Source organism: Embiotoca jacksoni, unplaced genomic scaffold (genome assembly GCF_022577435.1).
Source record: "Embiotoca jacksoni isolate LCO1_2020_lvr unplaced genomic scaffold, fEmbJac1.0.p SCAF_2, whole genome shotgun sequence".
NCBI lineage: Eukaryota > Metazoa > Chordata > Actinopteri > Embiotocidae > Embiotoca > Embiotoca jacksoni.
In genome coordinates, this window is record NW_027185340.1 from 15,770,530 (window position 1) to 15,793,282 (window position 22,753).

Below are 22,753 nucleotides of genomic sequence, written 5' to 3' on the forward strand. Positions count from 1 at the left end.
ACCCTCCTCCATTCTCACGAAATGGAGGAAGTAAAAAAAAAAAAAATATGGCAAAAGAAAGTGTGGAGAGATACTGTAGAAAGAGAAGGAGTGGATGAAAATGTGGAAAAGGTAGAAATAAATTTGGTAAAAATGAGAGAAAGGGAGACAGTTGATATGTAGGAGGGTAAGTGATGGCCGGGCAAAAAAAAAAAAAAAAGAGAGTGAGAGAGAGGGAGAAAGAGAGAGAGAGAGAGAGAGAGAGAGAGAGGGGAGTGAGAGGGAGATGAAACTACTCTTTAATCAGCGAGGGGCTATATGGAGGCGGGCCGAGGTGCCTACTGTAATCCGATACACGCGCACGCGCACGCCGTGCAAGCACACGGAGACAGGGGACTGAGTGAGCAGTCCTGCTCGCTGCCACAAACCCGGCGGAGATCCGAGTGGAAGGAGCGCACTGCACGAGCCTGCCGGGAGAGGGAAAGAGAGAGAGAGAGAGAGAGAGAGAGAGAGAGAGAGAGAGCGTGAACACAGAAGAGCGTGTTTTCCTGACGAACCGCACAGTTTCGCAGGAGGACAGAGGAGAGGCAACCACGTTTATTTTTTTCTCCTGACTAGTTTTACGCACGCAAACCGGAGCTCCATCCTCCAGGAGATCTTGTTTCATCTTTGGCGCAAGAAGGGACTGTTGTTCGGACAGAATATTAAGAGGGAAGTCCATGGGGAAACACTTTGTGCTTTTACAAAGAAAACGCGCCCCTTGTAAACAGAGACAGAGAAAAAGATTTGAGGATATTCTATCGATCCGAGAAGGAAAGACACGTGTTACTTCCCCCCCCCCTTTTTTCATCAGACTTAAAGCTTGTCTGCACCTGTTTCTGGTGGTCCTTTTCATTTACAATCAGTGATTTCTAGTTTATTTGAAATTTATGATTTTGTCTGTCAGCTGTGTTGACAAGGACTATATTCCCACGCGCGTTTTGACTGACAGAGGGACTCCGAGGTGCCGACTGTGCGCACCGCAATGGATTTCGCGGCTTTAAAAGTACATTTAGAGTACAAATTACGCTGATTTTAGATCCCCCTGCACTGATTGCACCGGCTGGTTTCAACGAGAGAATAAGCAGTGTCAAACACTGACACAACTCGTACGAACTGTGCATCAGAACCAGCGTGATATTCTTGGAGAGCCCGGTGAACGCAATCTGGCATTTGGGATTTTGGGCTGTAGTTTGTGTTTGTGAGAAATAGAGAACTGTGGAAAAGGGCAGGACAGGACTTTGGACTGCAGATAAACCGAATAAAACCACTCGAGAGGAGAAAAAAGAGACTTTTTCTACACGTCGGAGGGAAAAAGATGGATTTATTCACATGGTTCTGTGGATGTATACTGGCTTTTCTTTTGCCTTCAGCAGTAAAAACAGACGAAGGGGGTAAGTTTGACACTTTTTCTGCCCGCTCAAACACAAGTGTCACATTAGGTGTTAGGTGGAAATTAACCGCTTCTCTGAAGGAGCAAGAGAGAGGGAATTTCCCCCGTCCAGCTCACCAATACAGTCTAATAAACACAGCAGATATATGTTTTTTTTCACCGAGAGAAAGTAATGTTTTCCTGTTAATTTTAAATGAATATAAAATAATCACACACAAAAAAAATGTATTACACATTGTGTGACTGCTGGGGCTACCTCAGTCTCATTTCCCTTGCAAGTAATGCGTTGAAGTGCTGAGGGACATTGATTAGTTTAGTTTGATCACAATTAGGAGGGAGAGCAGTGCAGAATGGTGTTGTATTAACTCCACAAAGCTGACCCAACTCGCTCGGCCGACCTCGGTCACAGATGCGGAAAGGTAAAATGTGTAAAAGTGAGAAAAACAACATGTTGACGAAATCGTTTATTTCTATCGAAGAAACAAGATTTTACAGTTAAAGTATGATCACTACAAGCTATGTTCTCATTGTTCCTCTTCACTGCTGGTTTCACTCCGTACGAACTCAGATGTTTGAATGTTGGTTTAGAATCGATATTGATCGTGTTGCCTTGAAAAACATCTTGTGGATTTTAATCTGCAGCTGAATCAATGACCGATCACAGGGGAGATGGTAAATGACGAAAAATAAAATATAATTTTTCTATAATATTCCTGTCTGGACGAATGTTAGTGTCAGTGGTCTGTAGGGTAGCTTCAATAGAGTTTATTATTGACCTTATCGCGCTCCTCATCGCGTAATGTGCCACTCTGATGCAGCCTTGCAATATTCCTCGAAATAGTTTCTACTGAAAGACTGGCAGTAGACATTTGGCTGCTTTGACTGCATGGCTGTCGTTTTAAATAATACTGCCAGTTGTGCGGAGAGGTGGTGGCGGCGGCGAATGTGACCGGGCTACTGTCTCCGTCTGACGGAGGTCAGGTCCGGCGCTCAGTGGTCCGATTCCACTGCCTTTCCAACGACTCAAGCGACGGAGGTCCGTCGCTCCCTAAGTCTGTGTGCGACGGTATTTGCAGCTGTATAACCTCCAACAGTAGTTTGTCTTTGTCACAAGCTCTGAGCTTTACTCTTTATTGAAAGTAGAAGAGACAAATCAAGCGTTCAAATTGATTTAAGTAGGTTTTTGTGTGGTTCCAAACAATCTTTACGCGCAAACCGAAAAGTGAGTTTGATGCACAGGAAATCTTTTAATTCTGTTTAGTTAAAACAAAACCTACCCGACACCAGGCCAAGGAGATACTAATTGCTGCTATGCCACAGGCGTGCGTTTATAAAGAAGTTAAAACGTCTAGCCGACGACACCTAATCAGGACTAGCTGTTTTATAAGCTAAATGGGCCTGAAAATCTCAAAACATAACATTTTCTGGTGATGTTTTATTGCAAAAATAGACTATTGTCTGCTTTCAAAGAGATTGACGAGCTAAACCAGGTGCGTGACGACCACATTTTCACCACATAATGATCCTTTCTTATGGTTTCTCATTGCTCTATATATGCAAAAGACTTGAGAGTCATTTTCAATCTCTCCTTAAAGTCCACTTTCTGCTTTGAGATACATTTCTATGTGTGCTACATTGTCAAAAGAGGGAAATGAAAAAGGGTAGCTGTGGAGAAACTGGTTGCATTCTCGGTTTTATTGATTTAGGAGAGCTCTTATTCAGGAGGGCTTTTGCAGATCTCATGACTTGGATTGAGTTGCCCGTCTGCCAAATGTTGTTTTGGAGAGCCACAGTGTAGAGAACACAGTGGAGGCATTCACATTAACTTCTGCTGTGAGAAACTCTGTGCAACAGAATGAACCTCTGGATATTTCTACATTTAATGAAATCTGAAAGTCTGTTTTGGCCACGATGAAGAGATGTTGCCTCGACATGTTTAGATTTTTACAAATAATTAGTAACTGTGACTATTTGATTATCATATTTACATTCAGCACCAAAGCAGGAAGTACTGAGTGAGGGTGTTATAGCATAGAAATCATTTACATGGGAACTGTGGCATTCAGGGTAGATGAGTGAAGTGTTTGACTTTGATAACATTGATTAGTTTTTTTTGTTCTATTTCCTACTGGCAATCATTATTGTTTTTTTTTTTAACCATTTAAACCAATCTTTTTTTTTTTTTACCCTTCAGTACAAATGACCTAAAAATATCCTCACTACTATAAAACAGTAAAGCCTAATATGTCATTTGGAAGGCCCCCACAAACCGCATATTTTGACCTGTTTTATTAGGAGACATGTAGATATTCTGATATTTTTTGAAAGCAGAATATCTGCTGACGATATGTGAAACTTCATTTTTCTGGGGACTCCCTCAAGCTCCCCTCGAGATCTCCCCACTGGTTCACACTGGAGCACACATTCACAGCAGTGGGCTATGCAGAACGAAGCTTCCTCAGCAGTAAACTTTTATAGATGCCTCTGCTCTGTTGTCTCCAGAGATGAGCAAGGAAAGCAGAGTGAGGCGAAGAAGTGTATATATAGCGAGAGACAGGAGGGATGGAAGTACAGAGGGAGGAAGTGACAGAGACAGAAAAGAGGCAGAGGAAAGCTGCGAGAAGAAGTGAACGAAACGGAAGAATGATTTTTTAGCCTCGCTGTTTGATCCTGTTTCTTCATTCCGTTTGATCACAGCTGTGCCTGGAAGGGAGATAAACGGACATAATTGGCCACTCAAGACCAGCTGTCTGCCTCTATAGTGTCTCTGCAGAAATATGCTGGATGATGAAACAGGATCACCATGATGTAGAGTGTAAGAAGTTCTGTAACAGTGGGGAGAATTGCCCACAGGTATGCATTAAGGACTGGTTTAGGGAACGTTTTTGAGTGCTTCAACCAACTCAGAGTGATTAAAGTCTGAAGCAGAGGGGCTGAATTTTGGGTAAAGAAATCCACAACTCCATCTTAATATGGAAGTAAATAAGTCTGACATAGTTTTAAGTTCAATTCTGCAAATGACTACACATCAGTTCTGTTTTCCTTTGTTGTTTGGTCATTGTACTGCAGGATCAAAAGGCTTCTGCTTCTACATAACTTTATGTACACTATGTGTCACGAGTGTGACTTGGTTATTTTCTAGCCTGAAGCTTCAGCTGCGCATCTAACATAATGAAGTACTGTGTTGCCCCATGGGGTCTGCTTGTTTAATTAGATTTTACATCGGTGTGGGTCATGATGCTTTGCAAGTGTCAGTTGGCCATCAATAAAACAATTCCTCCATGACATTTGTGAACAAATGACATTTGTTCACTACATACGGAGTTGGCCCACAAACCCACAAACCATGTCATTCTATGTATTCACATTAGAAAAAGATCAGTTTTTACTTTGATATATTACAGATGTTCTAGAAATATGATTTTACCTGTATTTGTTCCTTCCATTGTTGAGTTTTAAGGATATTTAAATCATGCACACTGTAGGAAGATTGTGTCAAATTTACACATTTAAAAAGAGTTAGTAAATAATGTTCAGTATAAACAGAAAGATATATTGCAGCTTGCTATGAAAGGAAAGGGCCATTACGTTCGAATCATTTTCTTAATGTTTGTCTGTGTATTTCTTGTAATTTCTTGTAATTTTCTTTGATTGCTTCTTGGTCCCATTTGACCTGCTCTTTATTACCACTGCATTGTCTGATGTGTTGAATTTATACGGAGCGGAGGAAGTTGTAATATAAAGTCTATTTAGGATGCTTTACAAACATCATTTGTGAACTTTCCTCCCTGCAAAGCACACTGACGCAATGAAGCAATAAAAAGAGAAAGAGAGAGATGGAGAGCAAGACAAAGAGATGGATCGAGCGAGGAATAGTGAGCGTTTGGGAGTGCAAAAGTGGGAGGGAGAGGGAGAGAGTATTACAGGGCATTAGTGAAATAAGAGGAAAGCAGCAGAGTGTGAAGCAGTAGTTGAGTGGAGCCACCTGCAGTAAACCAACCCAGATTTATTCCCCTTCTCTGTCATGCACAGGAGGCTTTCTTGCCAAGGTGTATTATTTCATAAACGTATTGATTATGATACACTGAAGGTGAAACATTGAATTTTTGATTTAATGATCCCGATAAGAATCAAATTACATGACAATTAAAGGGGGTGCTTTGACTTTAAATAGCACAAACCATTTTCTTCCAATTCTGAAGTGACTTGAGTCAAATTTAAAAGTTTTAATACTACTTTCCTTAAATATATTCAATGACCTCTTGGCAAATATATTCAATGACCTCATTGAATATATTTAAGGAAAGTAGTAAACTAAAATAAAAAAAATTGACTGTGATTATTAGACTTGCAGGTAAATCATTTTAAGTGACAACTGATTATGCTGATCTTTGCGAGGTGACACTTTCCTGGAGACTTTCTTCAAAACTGATTTCACTTTAATTATCCTGCAGTTAGCAGGTGTTTTCCACCTGGTGTCAGGATTAAGAGTTATCTTTATTCATCTACTGATTCAGACTGTTGTGGTTTCTTTCTTTCTTTTGAATTATCATGTAAATAAATCTATTTATCAATCACATAAAAAAAAAAAAGATTCACGGGAATCAAATATTAGTGTTTCAATCATTATAATAATGATTGCCTATAGCAACGCAGGGGCTGCTCCACTAATATCAACAACCTAGTTTATAATGACTGAATAAGCATTAGGCCAATTAACCTTTGGCACAGTCTCCCTGTGTCTCTCTCTCCTCTGTAAAAGGGAAAGGACAATTAGTGGGTCCAGCAGGATGTTCTAATTACAGTTATCATGTCGTTAGTAAACTGTTCGTATTCTAGTGTCTTCATTGGCCATTGGTAATGACTGGAGTAATTAGAGAGGATGGGGAGATCAGCGTTTTTGCGAGCGTGTGTTCTTCTGTTTGTACACTCGCAAAGAACAAATGTCCTCAGAGGGAAGCGGGGATCATGGGAATCCTTCAAATGAGGATATTTGCCTGTCCTCACTTCTTTTTAAAACCTTCACACAGAATAAATGTTTGTGTGTGTGCTGGCTCAGCCCTCTGCGTCCTCAGAAGTCCCTCCAGAGCGGTGCGGTGCAAGGCTACAGGTTGTTTTCCTTTTTCTTTCTCCCTTCACGCTGAATCATCCTGTTGTTTCCCCCCCTTTTCATGGGGCTTCAGCTCTTCTTTAATAGCGCACACTGTCTTGTTCTCCACACCTCCCTCTGTTAGTGTTTTCCCTTACCCCGATTAAGAAACCTCCCTCACCTTCTTCTCGGCCCGCTTCGCCACGGTGGGAAAATCTCTTTACTGTCTCAACCACTCATTGTTTTCTTCTCATTCTGCCCCCTCTCTCTGACTCTGTCAATCTGTTTTCTCTTTCTTCTTCGAAACCCATTCACATGACTTGTTTGAGTGACTCATTCATGCACATCTTAAAAGACTGACGCATACGATTCAGTAGGCTTCTTCTGCCTATGTTTTCAATAGCTTAAAGGAATACAGCAGCTTTATTGTCCATTGATCAACACAAATTCCTCACCTAATCAACTCTTCAGTACTTTAGGGTAACTGATAACAGGCTCCATTCATAAAGATTTTGTTGAAGTCAGCAGTTTTATCATGCAACACTTTTTATACTAAAATCCAACAATGTGGCAAAGATGAGCTGCATTTAACAGTAGGCCACATTGTTTTTATCCTCTTTTGATAGCTTGTTTCCATGGTGTGTGTAACATTTCTTAAGATAAGTCTCCAAATAAAACTTGTCTAGATGATTTTTAGGGTGCCAGGAATACACCATTAGACATGTTTATTTAACCTTTATTTTTGTAGAGCAGATTGAATTATCTGCAGGTTTAATACCACACTAGCTCCCATGTTCAGTTGCTTGATTAATGATTAACTTGAAAATTAGTGCATAAATACAGGGTCACCACAGAGGCCCTTTAAAGGCCATTGTGGTTTTAGTTAATAGTGTAAGACTGTCCCTCCAAGTGCCCCCAAATGACATGTGTTTATGTAGAAGCAGGAGCATCCCGTCAGGTGACAAACATCGTGTGTAGGGAGGCAATCAGAGTGGCGTTGACCTCTGCCTGAGTTGAAAAGCTTGTTCCTATGTTGGTACTTTTTATGTCTCACACACTCAGCTTTATTTTTTATGAGTCATCTTCTCTTTTCTCTTTCCATCGCTCTTTTTTCTCTCTCAGATCCTTTGTAGTCGTCCACCATCTCTCTCTATTTTACACAGATACAAACACGCTCACTCAGTCTGTAGTTTTCCACTGTGTCTTAATACAGGGCACCTGGAAAACACAGCTCCACCTTTGTGTGTGTGTGTGTGTGTGTGTGTGTGTGTGTGTGTGTGTGTGTGTGTGTGTTGTATTTTCTGTCCAGCGAGCTTTTCTGAGCTGCTGACTTTCTCCTTTCAGATGATGAGAGACAGATGTTCTGGCATTACTCTCCCTTTCTGACTTTCATCCTGCTCTGCCTTTTTCTTTCTCCCTTCCACTCGTCTCTCCGTCCGTTCCTGAAGGTTGCCCAGGTTTCGCTGACTAAAAGCACCTTAGTTTGGATCCAAACGATACATTTCAGTTTGTTACATTCAGTGTTTCTCATATTCCCAGAGCCACACAAAAGTTTTTTTTTTTTTTTTTTTTTTTTTTTTTTACTACAAATGCATCTGTATTTTCCACCATTTAAGGAAACAATGCCTGAAGCCTTTTGTGAGTGCTCCATGATGCTTGAACCAAACCACTCCACTGCATGCATTACAAATAGTCAAGAAATGCATAGAAATCAATGGGGAAATTAACATTTTCCCCCTCAGGCTTTGATGCAGTTGGTCAGAATATATTGATTGTTAAATTCAGGCACCTGTTTCCCACAAGGCCACAGTAATGAGAAAACAAAACTCACTGTGCTGTTTGGAGTATTTGTGACCAGTGTTGGTTGATGATAAGTTGATAGCCCCCCCTCTTAATATGCTTTCTGGTCAGCTGGGTGAGACACATTTCCTCACTTTCATGCACAAACACTTCCTAAACCATTAATGCTTTCATCATGGAGGTCAGGCCAGTGGAAATAAATGCAGACTCCAACATATTTGCAAAAGTTCTTGCAGACTTGCAAATCGATTGCTACAGCCTGAAAAGTGTCTGTTTTGAGTCAAATCAGACTCCCTCGGGAGGGAAATGAATCTGTAATAGAGCTTAGAAACAAGGTCAGAACATTTGCATTTGGGGCCAACAAACAAGGATCTAGTTCAATTGTGCAAAGCAGCTTCATGCAGAAGTGTGTTTGCAAATGTTTGGGACTGTGGAAAGCTTTTATTACGTTTCTGTATGGGTGCATCTGTGTGTGTGTGTGTGTGTGTGTGTGTGTGTGTGTGTGTGTGTGTGTCTGTGTGTGTTGAGGTTTGCGCGTGTGGAGAAAAGTTGCTGAATAGGTGTTATCAGGATGCAATACCAAATGTGGCGGAGAACCATTAATACTGCAGTGACCTGTCTTATATCCCTGCTTGACTGCTTAGCACCGTTTACTGCTGCTTATCGTGTGTGTGTGTGTGTGTGTGTGTGTGTGTGTGTCTGTGTGTGTGGTCTGAATTCAGTAATGTCTAAGCCATAAATGGGATAAGTGATGTTCAGCGGTCTGTGCGTGCACATTTGTTGTGAATATGTGGTCTAGATACAGCCTCTCCCTGAAGATCACACATGCTGATGTGGTCGAAAGAAAAGTATTTAGCAAAAATTGGGGTCAAGAGGAAGGAGGTGTTTGTGTGAGAGACAGACACACCGAAACAAAGAGTATGGTGATGTTTTGATGTTGTGCTTTTTGTCTTATAAAAGTACCCGCTCATCACTTTAGACAGAGTCCAGTACGATGCCATACTGGATGGACTGCAGCTGCTTGGAGCGGGCTCGGCTATGATGAAGCAAAAGTTAAAGGACAGCTAAAGGATGATTCTGTCTTTTACCTGTTTGGTAATTCTTGACATGAACTCAAGTTTATTGCCCAACTCAGCAGCTCCTCTGTTGTGACTCACGCGCATTGACGTTCCTTCCCAGCATGCATTGTGGAATACAAATTAGCACTGCTATAGATTAAGGTTTGGACGCTGTTTCTCCTCTTTCTTGTTTTCAAACTTAAAGATAGCAGTTATCTTTCCTTCCTATATACCGGCTTTTCACTGCAGGGACTTGACATTACAATGTGTGTCTATATATGTATGTACAATCTCAAAGTCACGTTATTTGGCACCTCATGCAGGAGGATGTCATCCATGCACTTTTCGCGTTCACTCGTGTCACTTCCTGCCCTGTTTGGGTGCGATAATCGGCGAACGACTTTCTGCATGTGTGCATGTTTGGAGATGAATAGAATCTTAAAGTAGAGCAGACACAATACTTCTTGCACGCACAGCGCCTGCCTCACTATCACACCGGCCTTATTCATCAGACTCTTGGAGGTGCTGTCTTTATCGGCTGTGTGCCAGAGGTGAGAGGGAGAGAGAGAGGGCAGTTTGACTGAGCCAAAATATTCGAGAAAAAAAAAAAATGGATGAACAGACTGAGAAAAGCTCCTAAGGTAGATTTTATTGAGCTGTATGGTTGCAAAGGTGCTCATGTTATTGTGTCCACCCACTCTCTATCCACCAGTCATTTGGTTGTAGCTGGAAGTGAGTTGAATTTGAAGCCAAGGATAAAGTAATGTAGTCCTCGACTGACATAGACAGGATAAACCTCTACCTGTACCGGAGTCAATTCATGGGATGGAACCTAATGGAGTCGCAATTTCCCTCACACATTTCATAATATGTATTATAATCCCCAAGAAATAGGTTATTATCGGTTAGATTTCTACGTCAACCCTTGATTTTGCGTCACCTCTCCTCAAGTTTTTGTAAGATATGTTTAGCTAAGCGCTGTGCTAAAAGTGGTGTTTGGCTGATGCCGCTGTGAGATTCCAGAGTGGTTAAACACTAATCCAGGTGGTGTTGAGATGAAATGCATCTGGCTGGGTTACATAGCCCCCGTAACTCTACTCCTGTATTACTGTATATCACCAGGGAGATTGGAAACAGAAAGGAGTGAGATAAACAGAACTAGTTGGCTCACAGCACGAGGGACGAGGGACGAGGGAGAAAGGCAGACAGGAGACAGCGAGATACAGACTGGTGATCTCTAATTGTTTGCAGACAGAGTGAGGTAGACACCAGATATAGATGCCAAAGTGTCAATCACGTTGTCTGCTGAGTGCTGAAATCTGACCTCCACTTGAATCTCCCCTTGCTGACTCCTAAATGTATGATATGCATCAGACTGTGTGCTTGCATATTTTGGAGTCATGGTACAAAAAATAGTGTGATTTTAAATGGGCATGTTTGTTTGACCATGACTTTGAATTCGTTTTGAAGCTGGTGTCTGATAAAGTGTTTATGCTGCGCCTGCGTGTGTTAATGTTTGCATGTGTGACTGCTCTCAGAGTAGGTTTACAGTAGCCAGTCTATTAATAGCGTTAAAACATGCTGTATTCTGCTGAGTAGTTTGACTTGGCTATGTCACCCCTCTCAGCACAGTGGCAATAAATAAAACGTCATAGCGCGGCGGGCGAGACCAATAAGTTACGTGACCCCTTCACACATATTTTCCTCCCTTTTTTTAAAATCTTTTGAGCCAGGTTTCTGGAGGCATATTTAGCCATGATTGAAAGTATAATACCGACCGTCAGGAGCTTGATGGTGAATTTGTTTTCCTTTTCTCTCGAAAACAGGAAATTATCTTTGGGATTGCTTACCGGCCAAGTATTTATCAAGCAGCCGGAAATCACAGATGCTGTTTATTAGAACAACCTGGTTCACTGTGGTCATAATCTTTTCCAAAATATTTGCAGAAAATCAAACATTCTTTGTTGGAGATAGACAAAGTTGCTTGAATACAGTAGTAATTTTAAAATACGAGTCTTATTTAAAGCAGCGCACTTATTATGAATTTTCTCTCATAGTTAATCTTTCTGCAAGTGCTGGAAGCCATAGTGTTACTTATATTACATGTATTAAATTGTTGAAGGGATTTTGTAAAACTGTTAAGTTAGCAAACTAAGAACCTCTGTACTTGAATCTTTTCTGCCTTTTTCTGGCTTAAACTGTGCAGTGCTTGGACTTCACAAAGGTTGTATTAATCATGTGTCCACCATTATGGTTGAACTTAAGTTTTACACAATGAAGAAGTTCAGCTCACTTTGACAGCGGCACAGTCCATCAAACCGGGTGGACAGTGCTTTGCACAATAGATGCCATAGATATCATACAGTAGAATTGTGTGTTATGTTGCTGGGTGTTATAGACACGTATGAGTTACCCATTTAAGTCTGCCGTCCTGAATGAGTGGTATTGTTTGTGACAGGGCACAGACTTATGACTGCTGACAAGTGGATCCGCTCTGTGACAGTAACTGTGGCATTTGGAAGGCTGTGTGTGTGTGTGTGTGTGTGTGTGTGTGTGTGTGTGTGTGTGTGTGTGTGTGTGTGTGTGTGTGTGTGTATTCCTGGACCAGAATTAAGTCTTTGTGCATCGTGATGCTGCGTTGACCTTTGACACCTCACATACAGAGACACTGACACACTTTTTTGTTTCTCATATCCTGTCTTTGAAAACACAACTCTTATCTGCGCTTACACTGTGAAATCATGCATGTTCAACAAATACATTTTAAATTCATTTGAATGAGTTTGTATGTCTTCGGTTTGATGGGCATGATGATACTAGACTTATCCGCTGCTGTAGTATAGTTCCAGATTGTTATAGTAGGTTTATCTGAATAGTCTTTCTTCATTGGTGTTTTGCTTTCGAAATGAAATATTCTTTGTCTGTCAATATAAATCTATTTCTTCACCAATGTCACATCTACTCTCCTATGCTCCCATTTTGTTTGTCTGTTGGCTGTTTTATCACATTTGAAAACCCTAATCAATAACTTTATTCCAATTTGTGAACCTGTGTATTAACCTATGTAAAAATATTAAGTAAACACATCAGTTTTAGCAAAGTTTGAACACGTTTAGTACTTGAATAGATAGAGTTCTTTAATACACAAGGTAATATAGGGGACCAAAGTCCCTAAAAGTGAACATGCTACTGCTTCTACTTGACCTTTCTTCCTTATCGCTCTTCTCATCCAGCATCTGAGCCATGCGGCGGATATTTAGACGCCAGCGATGCCGGCTACATCACCACCCCCGGCTACCCGCTGGAGTATCCACCTCACCAGAACTGTCGCTGGGTCATCACAGCCCCAGAGCCTTCACAACGCATCGTCCTCAACTTCAACCCGCACTTTGAAATAGAGAAGCTGGACTGCAGGTAAGGGCAACATGCATGCATGACATGGTTAAAAGAGCAAGCGAGGAAAAAGGTGGATTAAAGATTTTAAGTTGCGTGAAAAATTGAAACTAAGGAAAGATTCACTCACTGTCTCCCTCAAGTTTGTGTCTCCACCAGCCTGCCTCTGTAAGAGTCGTTGGGCGTATCTGGTGAACTTCAGCCCACTCTCCTCCTGTTTCTCTGGCTTTAGCTATCCCATAATAATCACTTTGGGACCACCCTCGGTCCCCTGTCTCTAATTATCAAAGTCTAATTACAACACATTTACTGTTCCAGCACGGTTTTCACACTTTGGAAGAATTAACACAGATTAGAGGATTTGGTGTCCATCAATGTTTTGGGCTGTTTGGCTTCGGTTGCTCGAGAGGCTCACAGAGATGCAGCATGAAATAAAAATATAGCAAGCAGAAGTAAAGACAGACTGAGAGACAAATGTGCATGCTGGGATGTTATGGAAAAATGCTGCAACTGTGGTATGCGATAGCAGGCAAAAAGTTCAGGCAATTATATGCAAATGTAACGTTTTAAAAGCCATATGGAAAGTTTGTGTATGAGAAAAACACACAAACATATGAATATTTTATGTGATATTTTTCCCATACAATACCCTTTGAAACCTTCTATCATGTGCTTTACAAGAAACTACAAGCTGTTTCTCATCTCGCGTCAAGGGTGAACGCATCCCACACAGTAGAGGAGAGACCTTTGGGGACACTGTGAGCGTAAAAGGCTACAAACCCACTGGCACAGGCAGAAATACAGACAACCCCCACACAAGCACACACACACACACACACACACACACACACACACACACACACACACACACACACACACACACACACACACACACACACACACACACCTCCACTTTCCAACCTCTCCCGTTATGTCTCTTTTCTGGTGCTTTCCCTATCCAGCTATTAACATTTCAGCCGTATCAATTATAGATAGGTGAATTTCCCCACTCAGATGTACCAAAATCATTCAGACATTTCTTTGTTGGAATTGAAGCATCAATATTTCACCGGCTGCCTGTTTGTTGAAAGGCTGAAAGGTTGAAAAGGCCTGCTGTGCTTTGCTCTGTTTTGCTTTTTCTTTCGCACTGTGCTGTATAAATGAAAAACATACTTCTCCGTCTGTCTCCCCGTCCTTGTCATTTTTACAGTTTTACTCCACATTCAGTTGGATAGGCTACATTAGACGCGTTTTCTTTCTGTCTAAATTTGTTCTCTGCTTCTCAGCTGCTTCCACCTCTTCTGCCCCCTTCCCTTTTGAATTTCTGACATCCATTTAAAGTCCAGTCATTTCCCAGGAGGAGGAAATACAAGAAACAACAGGCTCTGATTTATTTATTATGGTGCAAGCTTACAGTATACTGTATATGCACAGTGTATATGTAGTCTTAGGCTATCTTTTGTGGTGTGTCTAAATATTTTCTTAGTTTCAGTTCGCTCACAGTAATCACAAGTAGCATTTTCTGAAAAGTCATCATCCAAACACAGCAGTAAGAGTGAGACATCTGCAGTGTTGGTGGTAAAATCTCAAGGTTAATAGGCTGTTATTTACAAGTGCCCTACCGCGCAGAGCTATTTAGGTCCACAGGCGCCTGATGGCCTGAGTGTGAGTCTGTGTTTGTGTGTGTTTGTATGTGAATGTGTGTGTTTGTGTGTGCAACGGTAGGCTGAAATTGAGCCGTTAAGTTCAAAGGGCAAAGAGGCCAAGGAGAAGAAGCTGAGGGTGTGTGTGTGTGTGTGTGTGTGTGTGTCTGTTTGGGGAGGGAGGGGGACTTATGTGGTTACCCAGTGATTGTCAGCAACAACCCTGAGACACACTCAGCAGTGTTTCTTTTCTCTGTATGTCGAATGTCTTTGTCATTTAATATTGTCATAGGGACATTATCCAAATGTTTATATACTAAGGCAGAATATACCTTAGAGAAACAGAATGCTGCTCTTTATCTTCAGTTTATAGATTAAACACACACACACACACACACACACACACACACACACACACACACACACACACACACACACACACACACACACACACACACACACACACACACACACACAATAGGCTAAATTGCACTGTTGTGAATCTGCATGTTCAGACACAAATTGTTGTATTATGTCCGTACAATGAAGCAGTCTAATCTATTATGGTCCTGATTACAATTTGAGACGGGAATCTGGAATCTATAATGCATCACATTTTGTCAAGCACCCTGTTGGCTGTGCAGTCAAAATTGATGAAGTGGTAGTCAGAAAAAAAGAGAGATATTTTCATTAAGATTCATATACAGCAGAAATGTAAGTGCTGGGAAACAGCTGAGGAGACTCAGAGAGATTAACAGGAACACTGACGGATCAAAAAAGAGCTTCTGCTCCTGCTAAGATAACTGTACCGCTGGCCAATCATGACTCAACATGACTTCCTTTTTCCTGTCACATGACAGTCACCGTGGTGCCACAACAATCCATCATAAGTGTCGGATTTCTTTTGTAAACCTGCTGTCATGCCTGTGTGTGTTTGATGGAAAATCCTGAATGTGTCTTAACCACATGATAGACTGGTACACACACAGAGAACACTGTGTCACTATGTGTGCCTTCTTCATTCATCTATTGTATATGATAAATTATATTTAATACCAAGGGCTTATGTTTGGTGTCACTTGTATTAAACGCACTTTGTAGGGTTTGTAGGAATTGTGCAGGAAATACAAACGTGTGTATCGTTGTTACAAAATGGTAAAGCCAGCTGTCCTGGAAGACGGCGAGACGCAATATTGTTTGAACATGTGTCTCTCCTGGAAGATATTGACAGTGTTGGACACACAAAAAGGGATGAAAAATAGTTATGTAATGAATGAAAAAAACTACGAGAAGAAGTTCAAACACAGGGTATTTTCTCTCCTCGTCACATGGCATAAAGTGGGTGTGAGTGTTGGACGGTCAGTCTCAGAAAGATACAGAAATGGTCCGACTCTACCTGAGTTTCCCTGAGTTGGGAAATCACGCTCATTTGCTTTCTTGTGAAGATTATAATTAATGCCACATTATGTGTGCATTAGATATGAAGCTTCAGCCAGGAGAGCGTTACTTAAAGAGTGTGACGTCCTGGAGTCTCCGAATGCAAAAAAAAAAAGCTTATTTCCTAAAATGTCAGACTATCACTTCAGCAATGCAAATTACAGTAAAATGAATTCAGCAACAAGTCCAGTTCTCTGACAGTTTTTTAGATGTTGTTCTTTTGTCATGGTGCTTTTCACTGAACTGAAAAGCCAGAATTGCTCGTTTTTGTACTGGTATAATAGAGGTGCAGCACTTCTCTTGAATGAAGCGGCTTCCTCTTCTGAGATTGTGAAGGTCAAAGTAGAGCTACACAAACATTTTCCTGAAAGTTTACAGTACGTAGCCTTTGGAGGTGGCGGTTAGGTGTTCTCCTTCATATTTTCCTCTTAGCTCACTGCACTGCTCTGTCTCTGAGAGCAAGATCTCTATTTGGAGTGTTTGGAAAGAACACACACACACACACACACACACACACACACACACACACACACACACACACACACACACACACACACACACACAGAGTGACACACATACTCTCTCAAACACACACACTGCCGCTTAGGGAAAAAGTGCAGCGTCAGGGTCCGTTGAGGGCAGGCTCAAATCATCCTGACAGCTACCTCCTCTCCCTCGCTCTCCTCTCCTCTTTCCTCCTGGCTCCTTCCCCGTTCTCGTCCCTCTATTCATCCCCCTCTCCCCCTCCCCCCCTCCATCCCCAACCACCACTGCCCAGTGGACCCCATCTATCATCTTTCATCTGCTCTTGCAACTTCATCAGTGCCACCTTCTTTCTCCCCACCCCGCCCCACCTCGTTCTTCATCACCGCTCTGCTCCGTCCGGTCTCATCTTGTTCAACCTCCTGTCTCTGCTTCCATCTCATTTCTCTTCTTCTTCCCTTCCCTACCCTCCTTCTACTCTGCTCGTCCTCTTCACTGTGCCATGTGCCAGTCTTTTAGATGCCAGATCATTAATCAGCATTGCATATCAGAAAACGACAGCCAGCCAAATGCCACACTCCCCCACTCTTCTCTCTTCCTCTTATTTTCTCATCTTCCTCATCCCTTCTATCCATCTACTCTTCTCTTTATCATTTACTTTTCCTCATCCAATATTTGTCCTCATCCTCTTGTACCTGTGTCTATCCTTCACTTAAATCTTAAGTCTTCTATGTCTGCCTCTTTCTCCACCCTCTTCACTCCACCTTTAACTCAGTTCATACTCAAGTCAGATGCTATAATATTGAAATGAGAAACAAACACACACCATATTAGGATTGCATGAGCTTGCATAAAGAGAGGAAGTAGAAGGTGAAAACATATTTGGGCTCTCAAATAAACTCATACTGTGTAAGCACAACGGGGAGACAGTCACGTAGGCCTTTTCATGGCTGCATGGCTCACACAGTAAGTGTGGAGTAAAGCAGTGAATTAAGAAGTGATTTATATGACAGAGAAGCTGCAGTCAACGATAATGGTTTCCCTAATGATTTAGACCTTGTCTTTGTACTCTGCCTCAATCAATCATTTAACTTCATGCGAGTCTCTCTTCTCTTCTCTTCTCTTCTCTTCTCTTCTCTTCTCTTCTCTTCTCTTCTCTTCTCTTCTCTTCTCTTCTCTTCTCTTCTCTTCTCTCCTCTCCTCTCCTCTCCTCTCCTCTCCTCTCCTCTCCTCTCCTCTTCTCTTCTCTTCTCTTCTCTTCTCTTCTCTTCTCTTCTCTTCTCTTCTCTTCTCTTCCCTTCCCTTCCCTTCTCTTCCCTTCCCTTCCCTTCCCTTCTGGGCATCCAGTGTAATTTAAGCCAGGTATCCAACATGAACATTGTTAAAACAGACAGTATCTGGAAACTAGACGGTGATGGAGATGTAGGAATAGTTTATAACATACACCCTTATTGACACACCTGACTGGCAGCCAGAAGTCCCGGGGACACGACCAAGAAAAGAGTAGAGGGTAGAGTGATGTGATGTGACACTGGCCTCAGGGCAGAACAGCAGAGAGAGAAAGGTGAAGGCAGAGATGAAAAGATTACATGACAGAGGAAGGAAGAGAGAGGAACAGCATGTGGATGGACAGTGGCTGTTCAATTACTAGCTGTGGGCATTTAGCAGCTGCCTGCATGTTCGAATTAACATCACAGTGACTCGAGCAGCAGGAGAGTCATACGTCCAAACAAGCAACTCAAAGCTATAGGACACTACAAAGCTGCAGCGAGAGAAGGAAAGAGAACTCCTCGGAACGCAAATGTGTAGTGCAGCACATAGTTTCAGGTTTATTTACCTACTTTTGATCAATCATAATTCCTCACCAGACAAACTTTCTGGCAGTGACGACACCAGATGCCTACAAAGCAATGGGACCGTGCTGTTACCTCCTACAGCAGGGATAACGGTAGATAACAGAGATGTTTTGTTGTTAGGAAATGTGTGATCATTTATTCATCACTAAGCTATACAAATAACCATTAACAGTAGCTGCTGTACATTAAGGCAATCAACAAAACAAACTAATTAAAATGTATCAGAAACTATAGTCTTTCTTACATTTTTTGTTTTAGATAGTCCCTATGAAAATTGGAATCGTCAAAAACAAGACGAGTCAAAGGAAGAAGTAGCAACGATTTAAAGTGTTGAGCTTTGGATGCAGATTATTCTTTCACAAACAAGAGAAAGGGCCTTGAGTGCGCAACCAGTGCAAAACTAATAAACTAGCACTTCAACCCCAGTGGAAGGTTAGATTAAGTTGCCCTCCACTACTCAAGAGACACGGTAATACAGGGAAAGAAATTTGAAGATTTGTTAAGCTCCAAGGTGGTGATTTTAGGAAATCCACTCTCGCACAGAAGCACCTTCAGGTAGCGCAGGTAATAATGATAATAACAGTGTTCTGATCTATAGACACTCCCCGGAGGCTGGAGGGTCTGCCTGATCAATGTCTGTTACTGTAATAACTGTATGTGTGTGTGTGCGCTGGTGTGCGCTGGTGTGTGTGTGTGTGTGTGTGTGTGTGTGTGTGTATGAGAGAGAGTCAGTGAAGGACTGATTCTGATCAATGTGTGTTAAAGCCATAATGAGGAATCGATTGGTTGTCCTGGAGACTACTGCTGGACACACACACACACACATACACACACATACACACACACACACACACACACACACACACACACACACACACACACACACACACACACACACACACATACACACTGTCTGACTGTCGGCAGTAATAGCCCTATTACTTGATATCGGTGAAGTCAGTCATCCTCCTCACTCTCTATTTACTGCTTCAGTGACAGACTCACTGCTGCTGCTTTAAGTCGACACAGGTATATGAATATACTATATAAACACAGTGCTGCTGTGTGGGTCATACACTTTGTACCCCACAAATTAAAATGCATTACATCATTGCTCCCCATGGTCTTATCCACTCTAATTACAGTGTTAGAGTGTAATGGATTTATTATAAATATTTGTATCACTGGGTACCAATGACCCATACGTTTTCTTAATCGTGTGTGCTGCGAACATTTTTCATTAAAGAAGGTACAATGACTATAAGGACTATAAGGGCCAAATGATGCGTTTAATAACGCCTTAATCTAAAGGTCTGTTTTTTATTTTAGAAGGTGAATGTCTCTCCGGATGTTCAATCATAAGAGTAAGAAGTAGAAATTTGAAAGAAAAATCATTACCAACTGCTGAATTACAGCTTGTCATGACTTACAGAAATGATGAGTGTTGCAAGAAGCATCTGTAAACAGAAGATGACTTGGCTAAAACCACCTTTTAAACAGGGGCTTTTCATTTCATTAAGCTGGGAGAAGCATCAGCAAGAACACAGTAACTATAAATAAAACTTAACCGATGTTAAAAATGTGAAAGACAACAGACATGGATAGTAAACTAAACATTCTGAATTTAAACTTGGACGAATTCACAATTCATGACATAATCAAGCTTTAAAAGACTTATTCTCTGTGTTTCTTTCAGCCATGGAAAACACTGTCACACTTAAATGCATGTCTGGCCTGGTTTCAGCTCTTTTTATTGTGTGTCTGTGACTGTGCATGTGTGTGTGTGCTGTGCTGTGCAGACGCTCTGTCTACTCCTAAGGGCACCCGTGATGTTTGAAAGAAATGTGCAGGTGTAAGAAGACAGCTCCCGACATAAACAGAGAGGGAGAGAGAGAATGTGTGAAAGGCAATTAAGAAGAAGGAAGGGTGGAAGTTCATCTGTATCCAAACCTTTTTTCTTGGTTCCCGTCAGGCATGGCTTTGGAGAGCTTTCTCGCTCCTAAACACTCCTACCCCCGAAACACAAACAAACACAGACACATAAATCTCTCAAAATGTCAAATGTTAAGAGTCAGTTTTAAATCTACTTCCACAACTCAGTCTGAACTTACGATCCATGAATGTTTGTCCTTGTTTAGAGCTGTAACCCTCCTGTATTACATGTTTTGGAACAAACATTTGCTTTTTCATGATTTCCTTCATGTAAGCGAAGAAAGAAAAAAAAAATCTCCCTCGGTAACAAATGAATTTCAGGGAAAAGTGTGGGAGAAACAAATTCTGAGTTGTTGTCATTCCCTACAGCAAGTCTCAGAAAATCACTGATTGGCTCCAGTGAAATATATTGGGGGAGAGGAGAGGAGAGGAAAGGAGAGGAGAGGAGGGGAGAGGAGGGGAGAGGAGAGGAGAGATGATGGGATTAAACAGTTTGTTAGAGGCTGTGTACCTCCTACACATAGACAGATTGGAAACCTTAAACCCTTCTATGGATCCATGTGCATGGCTACAGGCTTTGTATGTGCGTCAGACTGTGTGTGTGTGTGTGTGTGTGTGTGTGTGTGTGTGTGTGTGTGTGTGTGTGTGTGTGTGTGTATGTGTGTGTGTGTGTGTGTGTGTGTGTGTGTGTGTGTCTTGTGTGCTGACTTGTGTACTGTATGTCTTTTCTGCTTTCTGCTAAAAGCACAAAGCTGCAGAGAGTGAGGGAGGGATGAGGGGACACCTGTCTCTGTCTGTCAAAGGTGGAGAGCTGGCAGAGTGAATGCAGTGTCATGTTCTCTCTCCGACCGCATCCACAGTGTGCCAGCTAAATTTGAAAGCTCCTCCTCCTCCTTGTTCTGGCCGTGTTCCTACACCTGAAAACATGGCTTTTCCTAAAAAAAATGGATCACTTTGGAAAATGACAGTCAAGTTTTTTTGTGAGGACGAGGAAAACTGGGCTTTGGGAAAGATTTACCATCTGTCTATCTTGCTCATTCCCTCTGTTCTTATTAGCACTGCTAATGAAGTGGAGTTAAAAATTATAATATTCTTCCTCTCTCATCTCTGCTTCCGCTGTCTTACCCACACACTGGCTCTGGTTATGTGCCTGACAAAGCTACAGAGGGAGAGGGGACAGATAGAGAGAGACAAAAAAGGAGGAAGACAAAGAAGATACAAAAAAATAAAAAGTTGAAAAGTGAAACACTGACAAATGATTAGGGTAGGAGTGGGCCAGAAAAGGAAAGAAAAAGAGATCTTGTCTGGATACGAGTAGCTGTTAAACAAAGTTGTCATTGCAAGAAAGAGGAGGAGGAAACTGTCGCCGCAATGAGGCGTTCTCTTGGGAAAATATGACAGGAACTATGACACGTACGCACACGCACTCACACGCGCGCACATCCACATGCACAGATGCACTCACACATGCTCACGGTGCAGTGACAGCTTGCGTCATAACTGTGGTGTTAGTTCCACACAAAACATGATGGGAGAGTAGGAGGTGTGTGACCCTCATTATGTTGGGCGGTTGCTCACCTGTCAAACTCCACACACACACACACACACACACACACACACACACACACACACACACACACACACACACACACACACACACAGAGATGCTGACAAACTGAGACTCAGAAATGACTGCATGGACAGAAGAGCCAGACCTAAAACACACCTTTGTATGTCTTAACACAGCTAATCTGTATACATGGCAGCCTTTCATGAAGCTATCAGTGTTTCTAAGACTTGTATTCACTTCTGTTGTCTGTGGTTTTATTGCTAGAGGTATAAAAGACACACACATACACACATACACACACACACACACACACACACACACACACACACACACACACACACACACACATGCATACATGCACATAAAGACACACATTTGATCCTATAACTCTGACACTATGCCATGATAAAAAAAAATGTAACAGCATAAAATATCCACCACTGATTTAATCTTAATCTTTCGCCATGTCAGTTTATATCAATTTACATAAAAACTAATTCTGGTCATATTCAAGGCATTTCCCTCCAATCCAAGAGTGAAAGACGAGTCCCAAACAGGCCAAACCACTAACCCGAGGGGGTTTATCGTCAGTTAAAATTCGGCTCTTGTTTATAAGGTAAGGGGATGGAAATTAATAAACTCCTCCGGTGACAAAACCAGCGTGGGTTTTGGCTCCCGTGTTCGGGAATGATAGCAGGCATAACTGTGAATGCATGCTAACAAATAGTGAAAAGATTAACACCCCTTATATATTCATTTATCTTTAATGTGTTTGCACCATAGCAACAAATCACCATGTGCTTTAGTTTTATTATCCAGTGGTACATGATACCTTCATCTGTTGAGTCACTTCTGTCGCTTACGTCACTATACCTCTGAAACTGAACAGAAAATGCAAGATCCTCAGGAGGATAAAGCATGTTCATTTGATAACTTTAGAGAACTATGGAAAGCTTAATGCTGACGCAATTAATTTGGCTCACCATCAATGTTGTCAGAAGTAATTATTATGATGAATATACATGTACAAAAAGAGTCTAGCAAATGTTTTTGCTTTGTTTAAATCCCAATCCCAATTTAT

The 22,753-nt window shown here is 41.7% G+C and overlaps 1 protein-coding gene across 2 annotated transcripts in view; it reads left to right on the forward strand.

Moving 5' to 3' along the window:
• The first annotated feature begins 383 nt into the window (after positions 1 to 383).
• LOC138201346 (neuropilin-2-like) overlaps positions 384 to 22,753 on the forward strand; it is a 91,287-nt gene continuing 68,917 nt past the window's right edge. For both annotated transcript variants that reach the window (XM_069154756.1, XM_069154757.1), the window contains exons 1-2: positions 384 to 1,412; positions 12,592 to 12,772. In XM_069154756.1, the coding sequence (XP_069010857.1) occupies positions 1,337 to 1,412; positions 12,592 to 12,772 (257 nt within the window). In that variant the 5' untranslated portion in view covers positions 384 to 1,336. The remainder of the gene's footprint in view (positions 1,413 to 12,591; positions 12,773 to 22,753) is intronic.